This window comes from Vulpes lagopus, chromosome 14 (assembly GCF_018345385.1).
Source record: "Vulpes lagopus strain Blue_001 chromosome 14, ASM1834538v1, whole genome shotgun sequence".
Taxonomy (NCBI): Eukaryota; Metazoa; Chordata; class Mammalia; order Carnivora; family Canidae; genus Vulpes; species Vulpes lagopus.
This window is the reverse complement of record NC_054837.1, coordinates 20,987,827-21,009,407: the sequence shown is the minus strand read 5'-3', so window position 1 is coordinate 21,009,407 and position 21,581 is coordinate 20,987,827. Positions and strand designations below refer to the sequence as shown.

Sequence of the window (21,581 nt, the reverse complement as noted above, 5' to 3'; positions counted from 1 at the left end):
GAGGAAAAGAAAAACTAGAAGGAAATTAAAGGTCCTTCTTTTTATCACACTTTGTATAGTGCATATCACACTTAGCACCTTAAAATAAGGGTCATTGGGTTGGGAAGAGGAATACAGCTCAGAAAGGAACTCCAGGCAATATCCAAGCACCACGTATATGATGAGTTAGAAGACAGTAAACACAGACACAGGGGAAGGATGTAACACAGGATTTCTGTGTGTGTGGACACTCCAATCTACATGAGACAAAATTTCATAGAACTATACATATACCAAAAAAAGAAAAAGAGTATATGTAAAAACTGGTGAAATCAGAATAAGATCTATACCCAAGTTAATAGTGTCTTACCAATGACACTATTTCCTAGTTTTGACAAAGTACTATGGTTATGTAAAAGATCATCGGGGAACACTTTGTGAAGTGTTCATGAGAACTTTTGGTACTATCTATAGTTTGAAACTTCTCATGAACCTCAATCTGTATCAAAATAGAAGTTATACTTGGGGCAAAAAATAGATGGGGAGAAACTACGAGAAAATTTTGTAATATATGTAACAGATTAAGGTATATTATCTACTATGCTATTCAGTAGTTGCCACTAGCTATATGTGGCTATAGAGTATTTGAAATGTGGGTAGTACCACAGGTTTTAATATTATTTTAGACACATTGGGTTAAATCAAATTTATATTATTAATTTCCTCTATTTATTTTTATTTTTTTAATGGGCTACTGGAAAATTTAAAATTATATATGTGGCTTCTGTCATATTTCTCTTGCAACAGTGGTGATCTATAATACATTAAAAGTTCTCACAAATTAATAAGAAAAGGACAAACTGATAGAAAACTGGACAAAGAATATAAATACAAAATTCATCAAGAAGAAATATAGTTAACAAATAAACATTTATCCATATAACAAATATTTATTGATCTCCTATGTTTCAGGCACTATATTGGTCATCAGAGAGAGTTTTAAATTAATTCTTCTTAGAAAGTTTCTCTAAGAAGGTGGACATCTGAGCAGAGGACCAAAGAACATAAATATAGCTCAATCTCACCATTGAATCAAAGAAATGTCATTCTGAGATTCTTTGACGCCTATCAGAATGGCAAAAAAAAATAGATTGATAATACACAGTTTTGGCAAGGATATGGGGAAAATAGCACTAAAATACTTTTAGCAGCAGTGTAAATCTGTCTAGCTTTTTTGCAGGGCAATTTGTCTCTCTAAATGTAACCACATCTACCTTTCAATTATTTGATTGAGCAGTTCCACTCCTAGGAATCCATCCTAAGGAGAGGCTTAACCATGTACAAAAATATATGAATAAGGATGTCTACTGAAGCATATTATGTAATTGCAACAAACTTTAAATGACTGAAATGTCTACTGGTGAGATGCAGCCATGGATGTGACTACTACTAAGCCACTAAAAAGAATAAGACAACTATGCTCACAACTTTTCTGTAAGTTTGAAGCTATATGAAAACAAAAAGTTACCTAAAAAACAAAAACAAGCATCATGACAATCTAAGATTTCCCCCCAAGGATGCAAAGATAATGCAACATCAGGAACTCTATATTTTAAATAACTCATTATTTTAAATCCTGCCTGGAGGGAAAAAAACAAGAATGAGACAGACCTAGAAACACTAGCTTGAAAAGGTGCAAACCCTGTATTAGTGGAAAAATGCAAGTTGCAGAATAGGTATAATACTATCCATATTTTTTAAATAAAAGAAAACAAACAAAAATCTCTAAGTGTGTATATGCATGTGTGTATAAACACATACACTTTACATATAGTATTAAAATTAATTTCACCTATTTTTTTATTTTTTTTAATGTGGCAACTAGAAAATTTAAAATCACATACATGCCTCCCATTATATTTCTATTGCACAATGCTGATCTATAATATACAAAAAGTTCCCACAAATCAATATGAAAAAGACAAACTAATAGAAAACTGGACAAAGGAAATAAGTATATCAAGAAGAACTACACTTAACCAATAAACATCACGTGTATACATACGTACCTTACAAAACTAGCTATGTGACTCTGAGCACTTTAACTTCTCTGTGCTTCAATATTCCCATCAAGAAAATGGAAACAATAAAGCATCTATCTCATGGGCTTGTTATAAGGGCTAATAAGGTAATCCTTGAAACGTATCTAACACTGTGCCTGGCACACATAAAAACTCAATAAATGTTACCTGCTATCATTTTTAATTTTCAAAGAAAAACTCAGAGACCAATACATTTAGAAAAAAAAAAATTCACTTGGAAAGAAATGCAAGGAAGTCCAACTTCAAAAGGACCAGCTAGCCAAATAAAAAGCACAACACAAGTATTTAAAGGAAACAAATGCAAAATTGCCAAAGTTACCAAGTTTAACAGTAGTTTGTTCATGATTTTAAAAAAATTAACAAAGCAAAACAGTATCTTTCTCAAGGGATTACAATATCCACGAAGGAAGTGACCTGTGTTTGGGTACCAACATCGCATAAGCCGAGATGAAGTTGTCATTGCCAAGATTTATGGGAAATACTCAAGGTTTTAATATTAGAAGGATTTGGGCTCAACAGACTGACTCTGTATTCTTGGTTTATCTCAAGGTGCAAATTGCTGTTTCTTTATCTTGACTGAGATACATAATGTGCTTAGCCATAACAGAAGAAGGAGAAAGTATCAGTTTTCCTTTCATAGTATTCATGGGGTGGGGGGAGGATCTAGAAGCAAGTGCACTAAACTGTGAACAATGGTTATCTCTGGGAAATAGGATGGGGAGAAGAGCTTAGTATTTACTGGATGTTTCTGTAGCATTCGAATGCTTTACATGTTCACAAGTTACATTTGTAATCCGTAAAATAACTAAATAAGATCATGTAAATGTTAAATATCTAAGCCATCTTATGTTTCTTTCTAGTTCTTCCACAGCAGATGGGATAGTTTGCTTTCTAAGCTCTTCAAGAAAAGATTTATAAACCATGCATTTTCTCTACAACCCATTTCCACCACTTCAGTCTGTAGCATTTGCCAGGAGAGCCTTAGTATGCAGTTCCAATCGGGAAGGGAAAAGAATGGCAGGCAATGAATGGGGAAGGGAAGATTAATTCCTTCTCTTTTCATTATTAGATCTCCACCCTAAACCCTGAGACTCCCAATCAGGGAAGTCCTTCAGAGTAAAATCTGGGAGTTCTAAAGTCTTTCATCTTCATCTTTCCATATCCTTATATTTACCCAGCAGATTTGCCCATGGGCAGCCCCTTCTTCAAGCACCAGAGGAGGAAATGGATTCATAAAAGAACTCATGGGAGGGAGGAGAGTCCACAGTAAATACTGCAAGAAGCTTTCATCTGTTTTTCAAGCGAATCATGACCTCATTCCTAAACGACTCCACGTCTCCCTTATGAGCCCCAGCAAGATGGTGGTTTGCAGAGAAGAGGTTCACATACAAGATGCCAGACTGGCAGCAAGTGATAAAGGTTGAGCAAGACTCACTCATGGCTTGCACCCAAATCCCCCTCAGCCAGGTCACCAGCATGGTTCTGCTGATCTGTAGCAAACAAGTGGCTTAAGAAGCCTCCATCTCACCTGTGCTCATGGGCACAGATAGAGATGTACCCCTCAGTATGCACAGACTCACTGTTCTTCCCACTTGAGAACATGAAACTGGCTTTTCATCCAAACAGCCAGGAGTTAACAATATTTGGGAAGGGGAGGGACCTCATCAATTCTCCTCTGGTTACAGCAACACAAGTGCATTGCCTTGACAAAGTGCATCTCGTAACTGGGTTTTCCAAAGTAGCACAATAGGATAACGATCACCTTAGGAGCATCTGAATAGACATAATTTTAAACTGGATTGCGAAAAATATAAAAATGTAAAAAAATAGTAAACTAGATTGTGAGCTCAGAATTTGAGGGTCTAAGATTCTACGCAGTGACTTAGATCATGAAGACTCTAAAACAAGCTTTCTCAAACTTGGGTCCTCAAAGATGCTGCTCCAGCAAGGGGCAGAGCCTGATCATCTATAATTCTGATAAGGAGCCCAGGTGATTCTACTGCACCCCAAAGACCTCAGTGTTGGAGGAAGAACAAGACAAACAGTGCCAATTCACAAGAAAAGCGAACATTTATTGAGCATACGCTATGGGCTGGGGCAATGCTAACCACTCTGTAAGCCTTAACTCGTTGGCTCCTCCATTGTGAAGGAGGTGCTATTCCCATTGCCCTCAATTTACAGATGAGGACACCAAGGCTTAGAAAGCTTATAACTTGTTCTAATTCTCTTATCTTGTTGCAAAGGTGGCTAACACATGGAGTTTGAAATCAGCTCTCTCTTTCAGCTTAGAGCCCATGCTCTGTTGCACACTTCCTCACAATAAATCTTAAGGTGATGGGCACCTTGACTTTGCAGGGCATTAAATATAGCTGTCTAGACCAAAGGTTTTCAATCCTAAGAAGCTTTAAAAAATACTTTGGCAACAACCCAAGTGTCCCTGGACAGATGAATGGATAAACAAAATGTGACATTATACACACAGTAGAATGTTATCTAGCCTTAAAAAGGAAAGAGATTCTGACCCATGCTACAACAGGGATGAACCCTGAGGACACCGCAAAATGAAAAAAGCCAGACACAAAGGGACAAATATTGCATGACTCTACTTACATGAGGTACCTAAAAATGGTCCAGTCCATAAAGAGCTAAGTCTGTAGCATTTGAGCTAAGTCTGTAGCGGACTGAGTTTCAGTTTGGGATGACAGATGGTGGGGATGGGTATGCAACAATGTGAATGTCACTTAATGCCACTGAACTATACACATAAAAATAGTTTTAAAAAGGTAAATTTTATGTATATTTTACCACTGTTTTTTTTTTAAGGAAGTTAGTGTCTGGTCCCCACACCAGTATCTCTCCAGGACAACTATCTGTATTTAAAAGAAACAAACAAAACACTAGCCAGGTGTTTCTAATAAATACTCAGGGTTGAGAACTCCAGAATTCAGGACTCAGAATTCTGGGACTGATCCTGCCAGAAGCTCTGGATGTCCTTGCAGATTCCTACCTTCCCATTCACACCAGATGCCTGCACACAAGCCCCCTTCACTGCCTAGGTCCACATCTTGTTGCAAAGGTGGCCAGAATCCAAGAATTCATGGAAGATTATGGAAGTGGAAAGTTCAGTGGTATATTGGGTGTTTCCATGGTTTGTAATTGTTTGCAGTGCCTAATCCCCCTTAATAACCTGGGAAGAGGAGGACTCTTACTGACATTCTGTGATTTCAGGATCAAGAATAGAGTTTCCCCACTGAAATCTTAGATTCACCTGCACTGATCAACCTCTGTCCGTAACTCACAAATGCATATTTCCAGTCTTCTTTCAGCAGCAGCAGAACTTTTGGGGGATCCTCATCAGTGGGAATTATGATAAAGAGGGCTTATTATAAGATTTTTCAGCTGCCCTGGCCATCAGCTCAGCAGCAAATATTCTCTGAGAACCTCCATTTTGCCCCCAAACAAACTCACATCCGGTAAGGAGGATCACCTACTCAGCCAATACCTACCTCTTGAGCTCCTACAATGTACCAGACACTGCTCAACGTACAAGCAACAAAGGCAATATTTAAAATATTCAACAAGTATTCAAAATTCAATAAAGTATTCCATCAGAGAGGATGTTCTGCTGGGCAAGTGGTAACTCTTAAGTTGCTGGATCATGGGGAAGTCTGTGGGTATTCAGAAGTTGGGGGGCAGGATGGCTGGGATATTGGGGAGGTGTTGCTGCTCTTTACCTGCCAATACAGAAGTAGTTCAGGATTTTAGCAGCTGGCAAAGTCACAAGAGTAGATACCAGTTGAATGACAGCTTGGCTTGGGGACAGAGGTGAACAGTTCAGCCAAGGTCCCTAATCTCGTGGATTGAACTTCTAGTGCAGGAAAGGTGAACTTTTTCTGTTAATGGACCAAACAGTAAATATATCAGGCCTTGAGGACCATATGGTCTCCAATCCAGCTACACAACTCTGTTGTAGCATAAAAGTAGCCACATACTATAGTAAATAGAGGAGTGTGGCTGTGTTCCAAACAAAGTTCATTTATAAAAATAACAGGCTGGATTTGGCTGATGGGCCAGAGTTTGCAAACCCCATTCTGCTGGATGAGACATGCATACCTGTTCATTATACAAATATTTATCAAGCATCTTCTACATGACAAATATGGCGCTAGGCACTGGTATACTGTACAGAAAAAAAGATAAATGGCCCCACATAGAACTTACTCTCTAATGGGAGAGGCCAAAATAATCCTTTTAATGTGCTATGGTAAATACTAAGATGAAGGTAATCGGGAAATCCAGAAGGGGAAGTAAGTCAGCCCAGGAGTCCAAGGAAGGCTTCCTGGAGAAGGTGATAACCATGTTTGCCTGCTCAGATCAGCTTAAGAAGCACGTGTCTTTCCCTAGGGGGTGCCTGTCATCACCAGCTCTTCCCTTGTATCCCCCCAGTCTCTGAACAGCTACAACGATGGTGACATTGAAGGATCCAAGCGACTTGGGAGGAATGCCAAGTGGGTGGCCATCGCCTCCATCATTATTGGCCTTCTCATCATCGGTATTTCTTGTGCAGTTCACTTCACAAGGAAGTAAGTAGGCTTCTTGAATCCCTCCCCATGTAAAATGCCTTCTCCTGAATGCCTGTTGGGATCTGTGAGGACAGTTTAGGTTATGTTCTAGTAGTAAACAATCCCAAACAAAAGAGTTTTCATTTTCATTTTCATTTCCACAAGCCATGGAGCTTTGTGGAGCCTCTCTCCTCCACCCAATCACTCAGGGTCCAAGCTATCTGAAGCCCCGCTGTCCTGTAGCTGCTCTGTCTAGAACAGGGGTCAACAGACTCTTTCCACTAAGGGCCAAATGGTAACTATGATAGGCCTCTATTACCATCTCTGCTGTGACTACTTAACCTCTGCCATTTTAGCATACAGGCAGCCATATACAACATGCAAATGAGTGAGTATGGCTGTGTTCAATAAAACTTTATTTACAAAAATAAATAGGTCAAGGGACCATAGTTTTCCAATCTCTGAGAGAGGAAAGAGGAAGACCAGAGATTCCCACATAGATTTTTACTGCCTCGGCCCTGAAGTGACAAATGTCACTTAGGCTCACAATTTATTAGCCAAAGCCAGTCACACAGTGCCACCTCGTTGTAAGTGGGAAATGTGGGGGAGTAAATGGGTATTAGGATCATTACTTGCTCTGCCTTACCATCCAATCTGCTCAATGATTTCATGATTTTGACTCAACTGGGCCTACCTGTTCTTAGCGTAAGGGCAGAAGGGTGACCACATATTTTTGGTATTGCCAACAGGCTCTCATCTCATTAAAGAGATGAATGCTGTTGCTATTTCTCTCTGGATTTGGACAAATTTATCCTGATTTCTCGAACCAGCTGAAATGCGCTGAATCTGCTAGAATCTCTGACATTGCCCATCGGAGGCTTGGCAGAGGGCAAGGTCGTGTGACGGATGACTGAGACCCGGAAATGACAAGCCCAGATCCATCTCTGTCTCACTAACTCCTGGCAGGGCAGATAAGAATTCTGAGAAATCCTTTAGCTCTTCTGCCAGAGCAGCGCAGTTAGCCCTACACCCTCAAGCTGAGAAGGTCAGCCCCTCTGGCTTGGTTTCAGGAAAGGCTCACCTGGTGGGTGGGGGAGGAAGGGGACACCCTTGAGCCTGCCAGATGGGCCAGTGCAACCTTGGCAGCCAAGAGGTGTAGTACATGTCACAGGAGATCAACTTCCTATCAGACAAGCCAGACCCAGGAGCAATCGGGGCAGCTGGACAGAGGAGATGTGAAGACAGGAAGTGGCACAAAGGGAAAAAAAATTAGGTGGTTTCAACCAAAGAAAGGAGAAAAGGACACTAAAACATCCTAGGAAGCTCAAGGTTTCTTGTCTACAAGATGGAAAATGAATGATGTTGGCCTATAAAGAAGATGGTCAGAGAACATATATAAACGCAGACCCAACTTTATTCTTTAAGGAAGACATAGAGTGCTTGTGTGTAAGCATGGGGCTGTGGTGTGTGGAGTTAATGGTGCAGGTTTGGTACCAGATTTCTTGGGTGCAGCTTTTCCCCTCTGCCACTTACTGCCTGTGAGACTCTCAGCCAAGTGCTTTGCCTCAGTTTCTTCTTCTGTAAAAATGGGAATTATAGTTGTACCCATCGAATAAAGCTATAGTGAAGGTTAATTAGATGACCTGCATGCATATAACATGGTGTCTGTTCCTTAGTTGGTACTGAAAAAAATGCAAACCATTTACTAATCTTAGTATTACTACTGTTGCCAATTATCAACATGACTGGGAGAAGGACCTCAGAATTTAAGATGCTACCAAACACAGTTCAAGCCTTTGTACTCATGAGCTAAATTCAAAGGACTGTGTTCCAGGGAAACGAGGCTAAGTCTTGGCCTAACTCTTGGAGACTTGTGAAAATACATACTGCCCAGATCAGTGTTGAACTGGGTTATAATAATAGTAGCTGACACTGACAGAGAACTTAGCATAGGCCAGCTCCTGTCTAAGCTCTTACATGAATGAATCCCCACGGCAACCCCATGATGTAGGTATTATCATCCCCACTTTGCAAAAAAGGAAATGAGACTTGGAGAAGAGAAATAACTTGTCTGATGCCTCACAGCTAATTAGTGATAAAGTCAGGGTTTAACCTGAGATCATCTGGCATTGAAAGCTGTGTTCTTAACCACAATGCCACACTGCCTCTAAGCCAGTAACTAGTATACTCCATAACAAAAACCAGTAGATAGCACTCGCCTTGTGTCTACCTCTAGAACTGATTTATATGGGGGTGGTATGGTGGGGTTTCAACGTTAAAAAAGGGGGGGATGCCTGGATGGCTCAGGGATTAAGCATCTGCTTTCGGCTCAGGGGGTGATCCTGGGTCCAGGTCCAGGGATCAAGTCTCATATTGGGCTCCCTGCGGGGAGCCTGCTTCCCCTTCTAGGTCTCTGCCTTTCTCTCTCTCTCTCTCATAAATAAATAAAAATCTTAAAAAAAAAAAAAAGTGATGAGACAGCACCAGGATAACAAAATCAAAACACTGCAGAAGGTAAGCAAGGAACATGAATGAAGCAGCCTGGCTGTGGAACAATAGGGGGTGGTGGGGACTGTGATGTTTAAGATCATAGTCCAGTTGATGGGGACCACTTAGAATGCAGACCTCATGGAGCCTTTTTCAAAAGACATTGGAAAGCTAGGTTTTCATGTCAAATCTCCTTTAGATGTTGGCAACTCTTTTAGGTGTTGGCAACTAATTCACAGTTTTTAAGCACATAGTGAGAGCCAGAACCAAAATGAAAACAAACAAAAACCACATCTCCAGCATGGACATTATCTACTTTGTAGTCTCTGGTGGACATTCAGCTTTCAAAAATCATCAGTTTGCCCATTAGTCACCATCCAAGAAGTTTTACAAGGGACCCACAAGTCTTCATATGTGAGGACTTTCTCCATTTTTAATATCAATGTTTCTATCTGGAGATGAAGCATCGATGTGGATATGCTTGTGATTAAGGTTTTGTTAGCAGTGATAAAAGATATGACAGGGAGTCACCCCTTCACCCCTTCTTCCTAAGGAGCAGTGTTTCACAGTGGTGAGAGCCTGGACTCCAGCACTGGCTTTCCAGGATTCAAATCCTAGCTCTACCACACAGATCACCCTGACAAGTTACTAAATTCTCTCAGCCATCAGTTTGCCTATCCATAAAATAAGAAGAGAACTACTTCCCCACCTGCCTGGCCAGGTTCCTTTTAGATACCCTTCCCACCAGGTTATCAAAGAAAGCAAAAATAATGTTTTTCAGTGTTAGAATCCCATGGAGAAACTCAAATGTAAAGGCTTTGTCTGTGTTTTGTGTGTGTGTATATATATATATAAAGACAGAGCAAGAAACTAGCCCTCGGAAAATGAAATCAATTCTATCTTCCATTAAGACTAATAACAGGCCAATTTCTCAGTAATCCTTGGAAATAAAATTTCCCAGTCCTGGGAGGAATTGAACAGCAATATGGAATTACTAAGGCAGAGGTTCCCTAACTTGGAGCTGCATGCAAGTTACCTGGAAGGTTTAAAATAAGTTGACATCGGAGCCCCATCTCAAAAGATTCCAAGTCGTAAAATCAAAAGTGGGGCCCAAGATTCTGCATTTCCCAGCTCCCCGTTCCCGCCCTGGGGTTTAGATGCAGGTGGCTATGACAATACTCTTTGCCAAACGTCCTCCCTCCCAAACCCGCAAAGAAGAATGCACTCAACGAAGCTAGGCTTTAACAGAGTGACCAGTTTTCATTCCCACTAGCAAACTCATCAACCTAACTGTGTTAGGGCTCACTCAATGCCAAGGAGGGGAGTCAGGTTACCACCAAGGAGACAGACCCATTCACAGGGGAGGATCTTTTGTAACAATCCTCAAGGCAGCCAGGGCTTCCATAGGGGGTGCGGGGTGGGGGGTGGGAGATGGGGAAGTCTGACTTTAGAGGAGCCCAAGTCTGGACATGAGACAAAAATCCTTGAATATGTGACTTCTCTGAATTTCAATCAAAAAACCGTCTGAAGTAAACAACTGCCTTTTAAAAACTCATGAGGTCCTGCCTTTTTAAAGAAAAGTATTCTTTATCTTTATCAACAACACTGTAACGAATCCTGAAGTCCCTGCCTTTAAAAAAAATTACTCTGTATCCTTATCAAGAGAACTGTAACCAATCTCTTCTCCCTCAGATGATGGAAATCCCAGGTGGACAGACTGGGGTCACGAAGAGTATCCCAAGTCAGAAAAAATGTCTCATTCGTCCTAATTTTGCAGGATATCTCTGTAAGCCATGTGGTGGTTGGAGCAAAGAAAGAGTTTTATGACATCAAATCCACAAGGACTGGGAATCACTAACAATGAAACATTCAACAGCTTGGTACAGAATGTAGGGCTCCCAGAAGAGAAGGATTCTGGTGCAGATGGAATCAGAAACTCACAGGTTCTCCAGGCCAGAAAATTTCCTGCCCTCCAAGAGCTCAAACATTTAAATATTGCTTCAGTCTATTTATTGATAGAAACATTCAAGTCCTCAGCCTAAATCAAACTATCTGAAGGCTTTTACTTTCTGCTGGTGCCTTGAGGATTCGAATAAAGTGAGGTTATTCCCATCGTGTTTCTCAAAGTCTTGGAGCCACCTATGACAGTTTCAGCTGGGATGTTTGTAAAAATGCAGATTCCTGGCCTCGAATCAAGAACCCAAGTGACCCTGAAATATGCATTATCACAAGCAACACCCACCCAAGAAAGTTCTAGGTATTCTGAAATTATAGAACCACTGTTCTAGGGCTTTGCGTTTGATGGAGAACATTCTTGCATGCGTGAACATATGCCACAAAACAGGTCTTTTTTACATCCTAAGATACCAGGTATAAGTTTCAGCTACTGCTGTTTCTTCCCTACTCCCTAGAAACTTGACATGCCTTCCAAATTTGTTCTTCCCTCTCGTCTCATGATCAAGCTCATGGTAACATATCTGATGCCTTGAAGAATTCAGGGGGAGTTCCTTAGCAGCAAAAACAGTTGACAAAGCTTGGATGTAAGACAGATGAGAGTTGTCAACCACAAATATGACAAATGACATTCAATGCACTTTCATCTTACTCGGGGGTGAGGTTCTAATGTCAGGACATCATGTGAACTTTGAGGGTAATCAAAATTCATCTTGGAAGCATCCATAGGTGGATGCCCTATTAGAGATGCACAGCCTGTATCCTGGTCAGCTGAAGAGAGCCAGTGTTCCCACCAGTTTTGGAAGAGATGATGTTCCTTGGGTTGAGTAGAAGCTGAAATAGACGCTGGAACCATGCTCCAAGTTCATACAGAAGGAATAGGAATCATATGCCCATCCATGCTCATGAGCATGGAGCGTGGCGATGGCCAGAATCTCCAGCTCCATTTAAATGGTTGCTTTTCCTCTTGTTGAGAAACACCAATGTTTCATTCATCATAAGTTAAATGCACATGCAATGTAACTCCATTGAACTGACATCTCTGGATGGCCTTGTAGGCATCTAAGTAGCCAGGCACACCCCTCCCATGTATTAAAAATGCTGTTTGTCATTCTTGCAATAAAAGCCTCATGCTCTGAAGTTTCCATCAAGGAAGAACTTGACCTCCTAACTGGATTAAGGATCCCACGGTAGTCTACCACAAGCAGACACAAAGTTAGCAGATATTAACCCATTAGGCAATGGTAAGGCTTATGTCTTACAACAACCTGGCATGAATCCTGTCGTGGCCTCAAAATATCCTTCAGTTGCATTAGGATTAGAAGTGAGCATATGTATCATGGAGGGCAAGAAGCAAGAAACTGGCCTCTGCAGAAACGTACAAGCAAATCCATCTTCTTCCCTACAAAATTTTGTTAGAGTAAAACTTCCTGGGGATTGTTCTGCATAGATATGTCTTCAGAGAATTCTTGTGATTCCATGATGAAAAATGGGGAACATTACCTACTTCCAGAAGGTCAGAGGGCCTTTCTTTGTTGGTTCTGATAAGCTGGAGTCAAGACAAGTCACACCTAAGTCATCAGTAACAATGGAAAGATTTCAGCTTTGTAAAGGATATAAACTGGCAGACTTTGACAAAGAAATCAAAATAACCAAAAAAGATGTTCAACCTTACCAGTAACTAGGCCAACACAAATTAAAGCAACAATGATATGTTTGGGTTTTTTTGTCTGCCAGATTGAAACAATTAAAAAGATGGATAGTTTCAAGGTTGGTGAGAGTGTGAAGAATTAGTTAGATACAACACTGTTAGTAGGAGTAAATTGGGACAGTCTGTGGGAGGTCAATTTGGAAACATCTATTAAACTTTAAAATCCATGTGTCCACCCACTCAGCAATTCTACCTCAGAGTATCCTCCCTAGATACAGGTGCACAAAAAGGATATAAAATGGTGCTCTTCCCTAGCTACACATTAGAATCACCTGGGGAATTAAAAAAAAAATGCCCAGGGCCCACCTTGGATCAGTTAAATTAGAATCTCCAGTGATAGGGCCAGGCATTGGTAGATTTTAAGGCTCTCCAGAGGATTCTAATGAAGCCAGGGTGGAGAACCAAGGATGTGCAGTGATTTTCATTGCAGCTCTGTCTGAAATAGGGGAAACTGAAACAACCTAAATGGCCATCAGCTGGAAAATGATTATGCAGTTGTTTATTCATAGGATGGAATGCCACACTGCAGTTTAAACACAGGTAATTTCCCATACTATGGCTTTACAAGGTCCCACATGATCTGGTTGCTGCCTTTTTGTCTTCATCTCCCAGTGCACATCTCCCCTCACTCCTCCACTTTAGCTACACTGAATTCCTCTCTCTTCTTTGATCAATACAAGTATGCTCCTGCCACAGGGCCTTTGCACTTGCTGGTCCCTCTACCTAGAGTTTTCTTCCTCCTAATATCCACATGGCTTCTTCTCATCTCTCCTTTAAATGCTTGCTTCTATGTTAACAGAGAGGCTACCCCTGAGCAACTTCTCTAAAATAGCACCCCACCTTCCTTCCCTTGGTCCCCTTATCCCAACTTTATGTTTCTTCCTAATATTTGCCACTCCCTAAGAAACTATATGTATATATATTTATATATAACTTACATAATATATTGATTCATAATTATACATTTTATATATCAATGTACATATAATTATGTATATTTTTATGGTCTATCTCCTCCTACTGGGATGAAAACTCCAAAAACATTTTCATTTCTGTCATTGCCCATACTAATAGAGTACAACACCTAAGGGAGCACCCTTAGCTTCACTTTGAAGCTAAACTGGTGGGGTTTAAATGCAGGTTCTACCTCTAAGTAGCTTGTGTGCTCTTGGGCATGTCTTTTAACCAGTCTGTACCTTAGTCTTCCCATCTGTAAAATGCGAATAAAATAGTACCTAACCCATAGGACTGTGAAGATTAAATTGTATAAAGCACAGTGTCTGACGCATGGTACTTACCATGTAGCTGTGGGGCACTGTGTCATTATCAGCATCTAGAGCACTGCCTGGCATGTAAATATTTATTGAATAAATGAATGAATATATACATATGTCATATATATGTTATATATATATGATATATACACACCATACATAGGTATATCATTATCTCATTTATATAAACACACACAAGATGAATTTCTAAGTGCATAGTTACAGATTTAACTACAGAGATAAATAACTGGAGGATGCACACACCAAATCCTAATGGTGCTGCTAGCTTTTGAGGAGAACAAGGTTCAGAAATGCTCACAAAGCATTTTGCTGCATCTGTATCATTTGTGGGTTGTTGGTTTTTTTTATATGCACCAAGTGTAAAATCAAATGTTTCCAGATAAACTTTTCTCAAAAGGAAACCCACACTTAGTCTCAAAAGTATGCAGATGTGCCGGTCCAGATCCGGGCTTGTTTAATCAGAGTGATCCTATAGAGAATGGAAGCCCTTGGGCCAAGAAGGCTCAGGCCTGCTCTCTCTCTCTTTCTTACTGTCTGTTTGTCCCACACAGCGCCTGAGCGGGCCAGCAGTCAGCCGCAAGCACGGAGGATGGACCTCATCCACACACAGGAGTTTCTGAGGAATGGGCCCTTGACTTCAGACTGTGAGATCTCTTCCTCCAGGACTCTCCAGAGGCAGGTCCCTGGCAAATGAACTTAAAAAAAAAAAAAAAGAAAGAAGAAAGAAAGAAAGAAAGAAAGAAAGAAAGAAAGAAAGAAAGAAAGAAAGAAAGAAAGGCTAAAAAAAAGGAAAGAAAAGGGAAAAAATCCAAAATTAAGGAAAACCAAGCAGCAGAGCCAGATCAGCCAGTCGTTGACTTAAAAAAGAAAAGAAAAACTCAAATTTCGCTGTCTGAGTTTAGGGAAAGCCTCTGTGTCCATTCCTCTTCTGCTGAGATGAGCCTCAGGAAATCTCATTTCTTCTAAGGGGGGGGGGGGATCCTAGGAAGAGCAATGGATGCTGTTGTCTGCAAAGCTGGGCACAAACATTTGCAGCATGTTTAAAGTTGTCCGACAGAGTGTAATTTGTGCAGGGTTTTTTTTTTCCCCATGTATTTTACATGTTGTAGCTAGTGAGTCCTCCTCCATCCCTGCCACAACCCCCAAAATTCCATCAGTCACTAAAGAAACAAATGAAGGAGCTTTCTGGCCTTTTGTCTTCCGATCATCCCCTCCCTTGCTTGCATCCACCGCTGGTCACTTCACTCCCCACTTAAAGACTCTGAGAATGTACTTAATGGCCAATTCTAGGTACAGAAGCACCTTCCCCATCCCAGTTTTGGAAATAAACTGGCTGTGTTTATGGAATATGCTTTATTCCAAACTCTCCCTCTCTTTTTTTAGTAAGTCTCAGGCATGATCTTTGATCTTCCTGGATGCCAACCTAGAAGATGCTACCCACTGTATTTCTTTTCTGGCAAATGCAACCCCTTCAGGTGTGATTGTACTGGTTTAATGATGCTATAATTCTGCCCACCAGAACACGCCAACCCAGTGTTTCACAGAATGCAAGGTGTGTACCACTGGTGGTACACAAGGAAATTTTTAAGTCCTTTATAGGCACAACATTAAGTCACACCAGTCACAAAATATGTTTCCCCTTTTCTAGTCTTTTCCAATGCTGATTACAGCAAAGAGAAAGTCTCTGGTTAGTGCTCATGGGTCCTTAACACACTTGTGTTACTTTCGCTCTTTTCCCATCTTCTTAAAGAAAGAGCAGGCCTCAGGTTCAAAGTCTTCTGTCTAGATAGAACTTTAGTAGCACAGTCCTGTTTTTGTTGTATTTCTTATATTAATTACCTTCCATTTACAGTTTCCCCTTAGGCATGTGATATATTGCTTCTATTCAAATAAATTTACTCAAGAAAAATAAGTGGACTCAAAGAAAATATCCAGGGATTAACACATCAGAGGATATGTATATATGGCAAAAATAACTTCAAGAACTCATTAGAAACACAGTGATAATGAACTTTCCTAAGCAAGAGAAAAGGCAGCTTATTCTAAGTGAATAAACATGAGGCTGAGAATCAAAATACCTGAGTCCCAATGCCTCTTTTGCCACTAACTAGCTATGCAAGCTGATTTTAGGCAAGTTTCTTAGCCTCTGAGTGCCTCGGATTTCTTCATCTAGAAAATGGACATAAGAACACCTACCTGCTACATACCTCAGAGCGTTGTTATGAGAATTAATCGCCGTAATAGATGGGAATGCCCCTGGAGGGAGATTCTAAGTGCTATACAAAGACAAAGCATTGTTCTTAGATTACTATGAATCTCAGGAGGTTGTTAAAACCTGGACCCTAGCAAAAAAATAAACGTTGAGATGAACGTCAGATTCCACCTGTCATTTCACTTGGATGCCTGCCATGAGCCAGCACTTGTCCCAGGAGAAAACTGAAACAGGGCCATGAATTCTCAGCACGCAGAGATCCTAGCGTCATTCCAGTGTATTAGGTCCTGATTTCTGTTTCAGACATCTCGTTTCTTCTTTGTTTGTGTTTGGGTCCCCAATCTTTTTCCTAAATCAAATGAGAAGTGTTGCTGAGAGGCAGAATAAAAATGGTTTTAAGTAAGCCTGTTTATCATGGTGTGCAAGTTGTGTTTTCTTGGGGCTCCTAAATTTCTCCTAGGGACTCTCATAACCAGAGTGGGCTCCTGGATCCCAGCCTAAGCCTATAGGGAAGAACAAAGAGAAGCTGGAGGTGGGGCTAGAGAGGTGTCAACTCAGGACCCATGGCCTGAGTTGCCCTCCCAAGAGGCACTGAAAATGTTCTTCCCACTGAAGTCACTAAATGAGATCCCTGGGATCCAGAGCAGGTCTGATTCTTACTGGGTCCTCAGGACCTGGCAGAGAACTTTCATAATGATAAAGTGGGGTTATGGGCTACTCCAGGGCTTCCTGCAAGGCTGAGATCATCCTTGCTCTACTCCAAAAAGCAGTTAGAAAAAGGATTGACCAAGGGCATCAGCCAGGGGATACTTTCAACAGCCAGTGACAAAAAAATTTTTTAAATGTTTTTAAAGGCTAGAACAAAACATAAGAGTTTACTGGTTCCTCTAACTGAAAAGTTCCAGAGATTGTTTCAGGTGTGGCTGCATCTTGGTGCTCAGCATTAAGAACTTCTTCCTATCTATTTCTCAGCTTCAACTTCTTGAGTTCATTTTGGTTTCATGATGACATGATGGCTGCCAGCAGCTTCCAGCTTCTCCCACCAGCTTAGCAATGCCAAGCAGAAATGAAGTGTCGTCTCTAACAGCTATGGGAGCTGGCAAGGAGAGAGGGTTGATTTGAAATAATGCAAAATTGATTCAGAACCAGGACTAATCTATCAGCATGGATACCAGCAGGTGTGGCTTCCCTTCTAACACAAATTGAATCTGTGGCCAGGGGTGTGTGGCACCCTCATTGGCCAGGCCTGGCTCACGATTCAGCCAGTGGAACTGAGGGGGAGGTCAGCTCCACCCAAACATTATGGATTGAGAGAGTAGGAAGGATGGTTTCCCAAAGGAAAAACAAAGTGCTTTTACCAGAAGAGGGAGAGACAGAAGCTAAACAGAAGAAATAACCATCATCTGTATTAGGCATGCTGCTTCTTACTATGCCTGCCACAAGCAGGGCAAAAGTAATGTAAAAGCTTTTCAAACAATTTCCCCAGCCTGTTGTCACTCTCATCCACTCCCTCATTCAATCGTTCTTTACAGAGCACCTATTCAACCATGGGGTAGGCTTTGGAAATTCCAATATGATAAAGAGAGACCCTGGGAAGAGTTCACAGTGAGGAACAGGCACATACACAACAATTACAAGAAAACGTGAGGATACTAAGACAGTCATGAACAGCGTTACACAGTCACGTTGCAGGAGGCACCACTGGCTGTATCCAAGGGGGTAGACTCAGGGAGCAAATGTCCCTGTCCCAGCGCTCTGTGAATTGCTAAGGCTGATAGGGCTATAGTCCTTGAAGTTGCCCTATCTTTACCCAAGAGTTATGGGCAGAAGCAGATGCAGACATAAATTCGCTGGCCTCAGCTCCTGGATCAGCAAATTATCTTTGGCCTACACCAGGACAGCTGCATTCAGCAAAACAGCATTATGCATGTATCTTGATATGTAATCCTAGATCCAGGTTTCTAAATATAAGAGACAGTTTTGGGCCACTGATTAAAAAAAAAAAAAATTCTAAGACAGCATCCAGATTCTTTGGCTACTACTAATCCTTAAAAAATACTCATGGATATTGAATATTTGAGCTTGAGGAGTGCCCTATTAAAACAGGTCCCTGAACCAACACATTATGAATTCTGGTTTCAACATACGCAAAAAGAGGCATAAAGACTACCCAGGCATCCACCCATCATTCCTGGAGAAGCCACAGAAAGAAGGAATTCCCTTTCTAATACAGATTTATTTATGATTTGTTCCAATAGAGATTTCTTTATCAGGGGTCAGGAGAGGGAAGTACAGAGTTGCCCTTGGGTGTTCTTCTGGGTCAGGCATTTGAGTTTCATTTGTGTACCTGGATGCAAACCTCGGATGGGCAGCCAGGTCAAATCTGTGATGGTGACGACTCTCAATCCTTCTTCCTTCTTCCGGTCTGAATGTTCATTTGCCTGGTTCACTGTCATAAGCTGGTTCACTGAGGTGCCCTGCCATTTTAATTTTCCAAAGCTGTCTGCTCCTGGCACCGCCACCATGTGTCGATTCCTCCAGGCGATGTGGAATCTCATGTATGAGGACTGGGTGTACTTCAGAGTGAATATATTGAGAGGAGCTCAGGAAAGGCCAAATCCTGCCTCTGCAGAGGTAACAAGTGGCCTGATGACCAGCATGATAGAGGGCCTAGCACAGATCTCAACAATTAATATGGATGGTAAATAGATGTTTCTCGAGCCATTACCAAAGTTCATCCAAACAATTTCAGCAGTCTTCTCATAGGTCTTGCTTGTGTGTTTGTTGCTGATTGGTGCTATAACAAACACTACAAACTTAGTGACCTGAAAACAACCCACATTTATTGCTTTACAGTTTTAAAGGTCCAAAGTCCAAATCAAGTCTCACTGGGCCAAAACCAAGATGCTTGCAGGGTTGTATTCCTTCCCACAGCTTCTCAGGGAGAATCCATGCTCTTGCCTTTTCCACCTTGTAGAAAATGCCCACGTTCCTTGGCTCCTGGCCTCCTTCCATATTCAAAGTCAGCAATGGCCACTGGACTCTCTCTCACTTGGCATCTTTGTGGTTCTGAATTCTCAGCCTTCCTCCTCTCCATGTAAAGACCCTTGTGGTCACACTGGGCCCACCCAAGTAATCCAGGCTAATCAATCTCCTTATTTTGAACGCAGCAGATTAGTAAGCTTAATTCCTCTTGCCGTGTACCCTCACATACTCACAGGTTCCAGAGATTAGTATAGGGACATTTTGGGGAAGATTGTTATTCGGCCCACCACACCCTGCTTTCAGAGCTGATCCTCCTCCAGCACTCATGGCAGCCTGGCACCAATCTCAAAACCTCAACTGAACCACATCATTGCTCGGCTGAAACAGCCCACCCACCTACACAATGGCTTCCCATGCAACTAAAACTCAAACTTTTAACCATGGCCCACAGAGCTCCACATGATTAGACCTTTGTCTGCCTCTCAGATCTCATCTCCTACCACTCCTGCTCGCTCCTTCTGCTGCAGTCCCACGCCAGCCTTCTCACTACTTCCCAAACATGCCAAGATCGTTCCTGCCTCAGGGCCTTTGTCTATGCTGCTTTCTCTGCCCATAATACCAAGTCCTGCCCATAACCTGAGTCCTGGATTCTCTCTCCCTCATCCTGCAGGTCTCAGCTTCTTGGAGAGGGCTGCCCTAACCTGCCCTGTCTAAGGCAGCCACGCCACCCCCAGGGTCTTCAATTTGCATGATCACATAGCCCCAGAGCTTTACTTCAAGGTCTATCACAATGGAGTTAAATACAGTCATCAGTTGTATAATTATCCCATGTCTGTCTTTCCCAGCAGACTATCATCAGCCCCTATGAAAGCAGGAACGCTGTTTACCTTTCTCACCTCTGCATTCCCATACCTGGCATAGAGAAGGTTTCCGGTAAGAATGAATAAATAAATAATAAATGAGAACGAGGGTATAGAGTGGGGAGAAATGGAAAAAGAGAACAGAACCAAAAGTTGCTCCATCATCTTGGCCTTATTTTTACATTATCCAACAGATTTAAACCTTATTTTTGAAGGAAGTGACTGACCAAGGAACTGGTTCAAAGTGCTATCCCCAAACACCCTCGTTTATTCTTTTGTCACTCATCATGACGGTTTGGAAAGAGGAGGTTATGAAAACTCACATACACCCAAAAATTATTTCAAGAAGATAGGGACCCCAATGAAGAACGCCAGCTTGTGGGGGTGACCTCTCCCCCAGACTCCCTTTGGGGCTGGGCTGCCCTCTACTGGAAGCAATGGACAAAAGGCACTTCAGGGTGTTCCTTTGATGGATGGCATATTCCTTTTGCCTTTTCTTTTTTTAAGATTTTATTTATTTTATTTGAGAGAGAGAGAGCACAAACATGGGAAGGGGCAGAGGAGAAGCAGGCTCCCCGCTGAGCAGGGAGCCTGACACCAGGCTCAATCCCAGGACCCCTAGATCACAACCTGAGCCAAAGACAGACACACTTATCTGACTGAGCCACTCAGGCACCCCTCCTTTTGCCTTTTCTAACCCTCTGCATTTCTGTAAGGAAATCCAGAAATGAGCTGGAGGGAAATCACACAACTTTAATAGAGAAAAACAGCAACAAGCTCCCGAGTAGCCACCTTTCAATAAAGTGGAAACAGAGCTAAGGCTTTTTAAGATCTTCCATCAGGCCAGGAACTGTTCTAAGCACTTCATGCCAGGTAATCTTGGCAAGACCCACCCGAGGAAGTCACTGTTTATTGTCCACTTCAATAAACAAGGAAACTGAAGCATGGAAAGGTTAAGTAACTGATTTGCCCAAGGGCCCATGACTAGAGAGTGGTAGAACTAGGGTGTGAACCTGGGCGGACTGCCCCAGAGCCTGGGATCCCAACCATGATGGTACCTGCCAGCAGTCACTGGTTCAAAACACTAAACTATAGTCTGTTGCTATTAAGCAATATATATATATATATATATATATATATATATATATATATATATATATATATTTTTTTTTTTTTTTTTTTTTTTTTTTTTTTACTGATTTCTAGGATAATTTTCAGGCTAGCTCACTCTAAAATTTAGTGGTGGCCACAAAATTCTCAAAAGCAATGTAGATGCCAATATGCACATCACTGTTCCTTAAAAACACCAAAGGTAGGTAAAATGCCTGATGACAAAAGAAGGCAAAGGTTGGCTCAATAGGGCTTGCTCTTCAGTCTCTACATTCTGCAATTCTAAAATTGGCTCTTTTTCTTCCAAGATATAGTTTAACCATTC

General features: G+C 41.5%; 1 protein-coding gene across 1 annotated transcript in view; it reads left to right on the top strand.

Moving 5' to 3' along the window:
• Window positions 1–16,711, top strand: part of TMEM233 (transmembrane protein 233) — a 36,129-nt gene extending 19,418 nt beyond the window's left edge. Inside the window, exons 2-3 of the mRNA XM_041728464.1 lie at window positions 6,528–6,664; window positions 14,641–16,711. Of these exons, the coding sequence (XP_041584398.1) occupies window positions 6,528–6,664; window positions 14,641–14,647 (144 nt within the window). The 3' untranslated portion in view covers window positions 14,648–16,711. The remainder of the gene's footprint in view (window positions 1–6,527; window positions 6,665–14,640) is intronic.
• The last annotated feature ends 4,870 nt before the right edge of the window (window positions 16,712–21,581 follow it).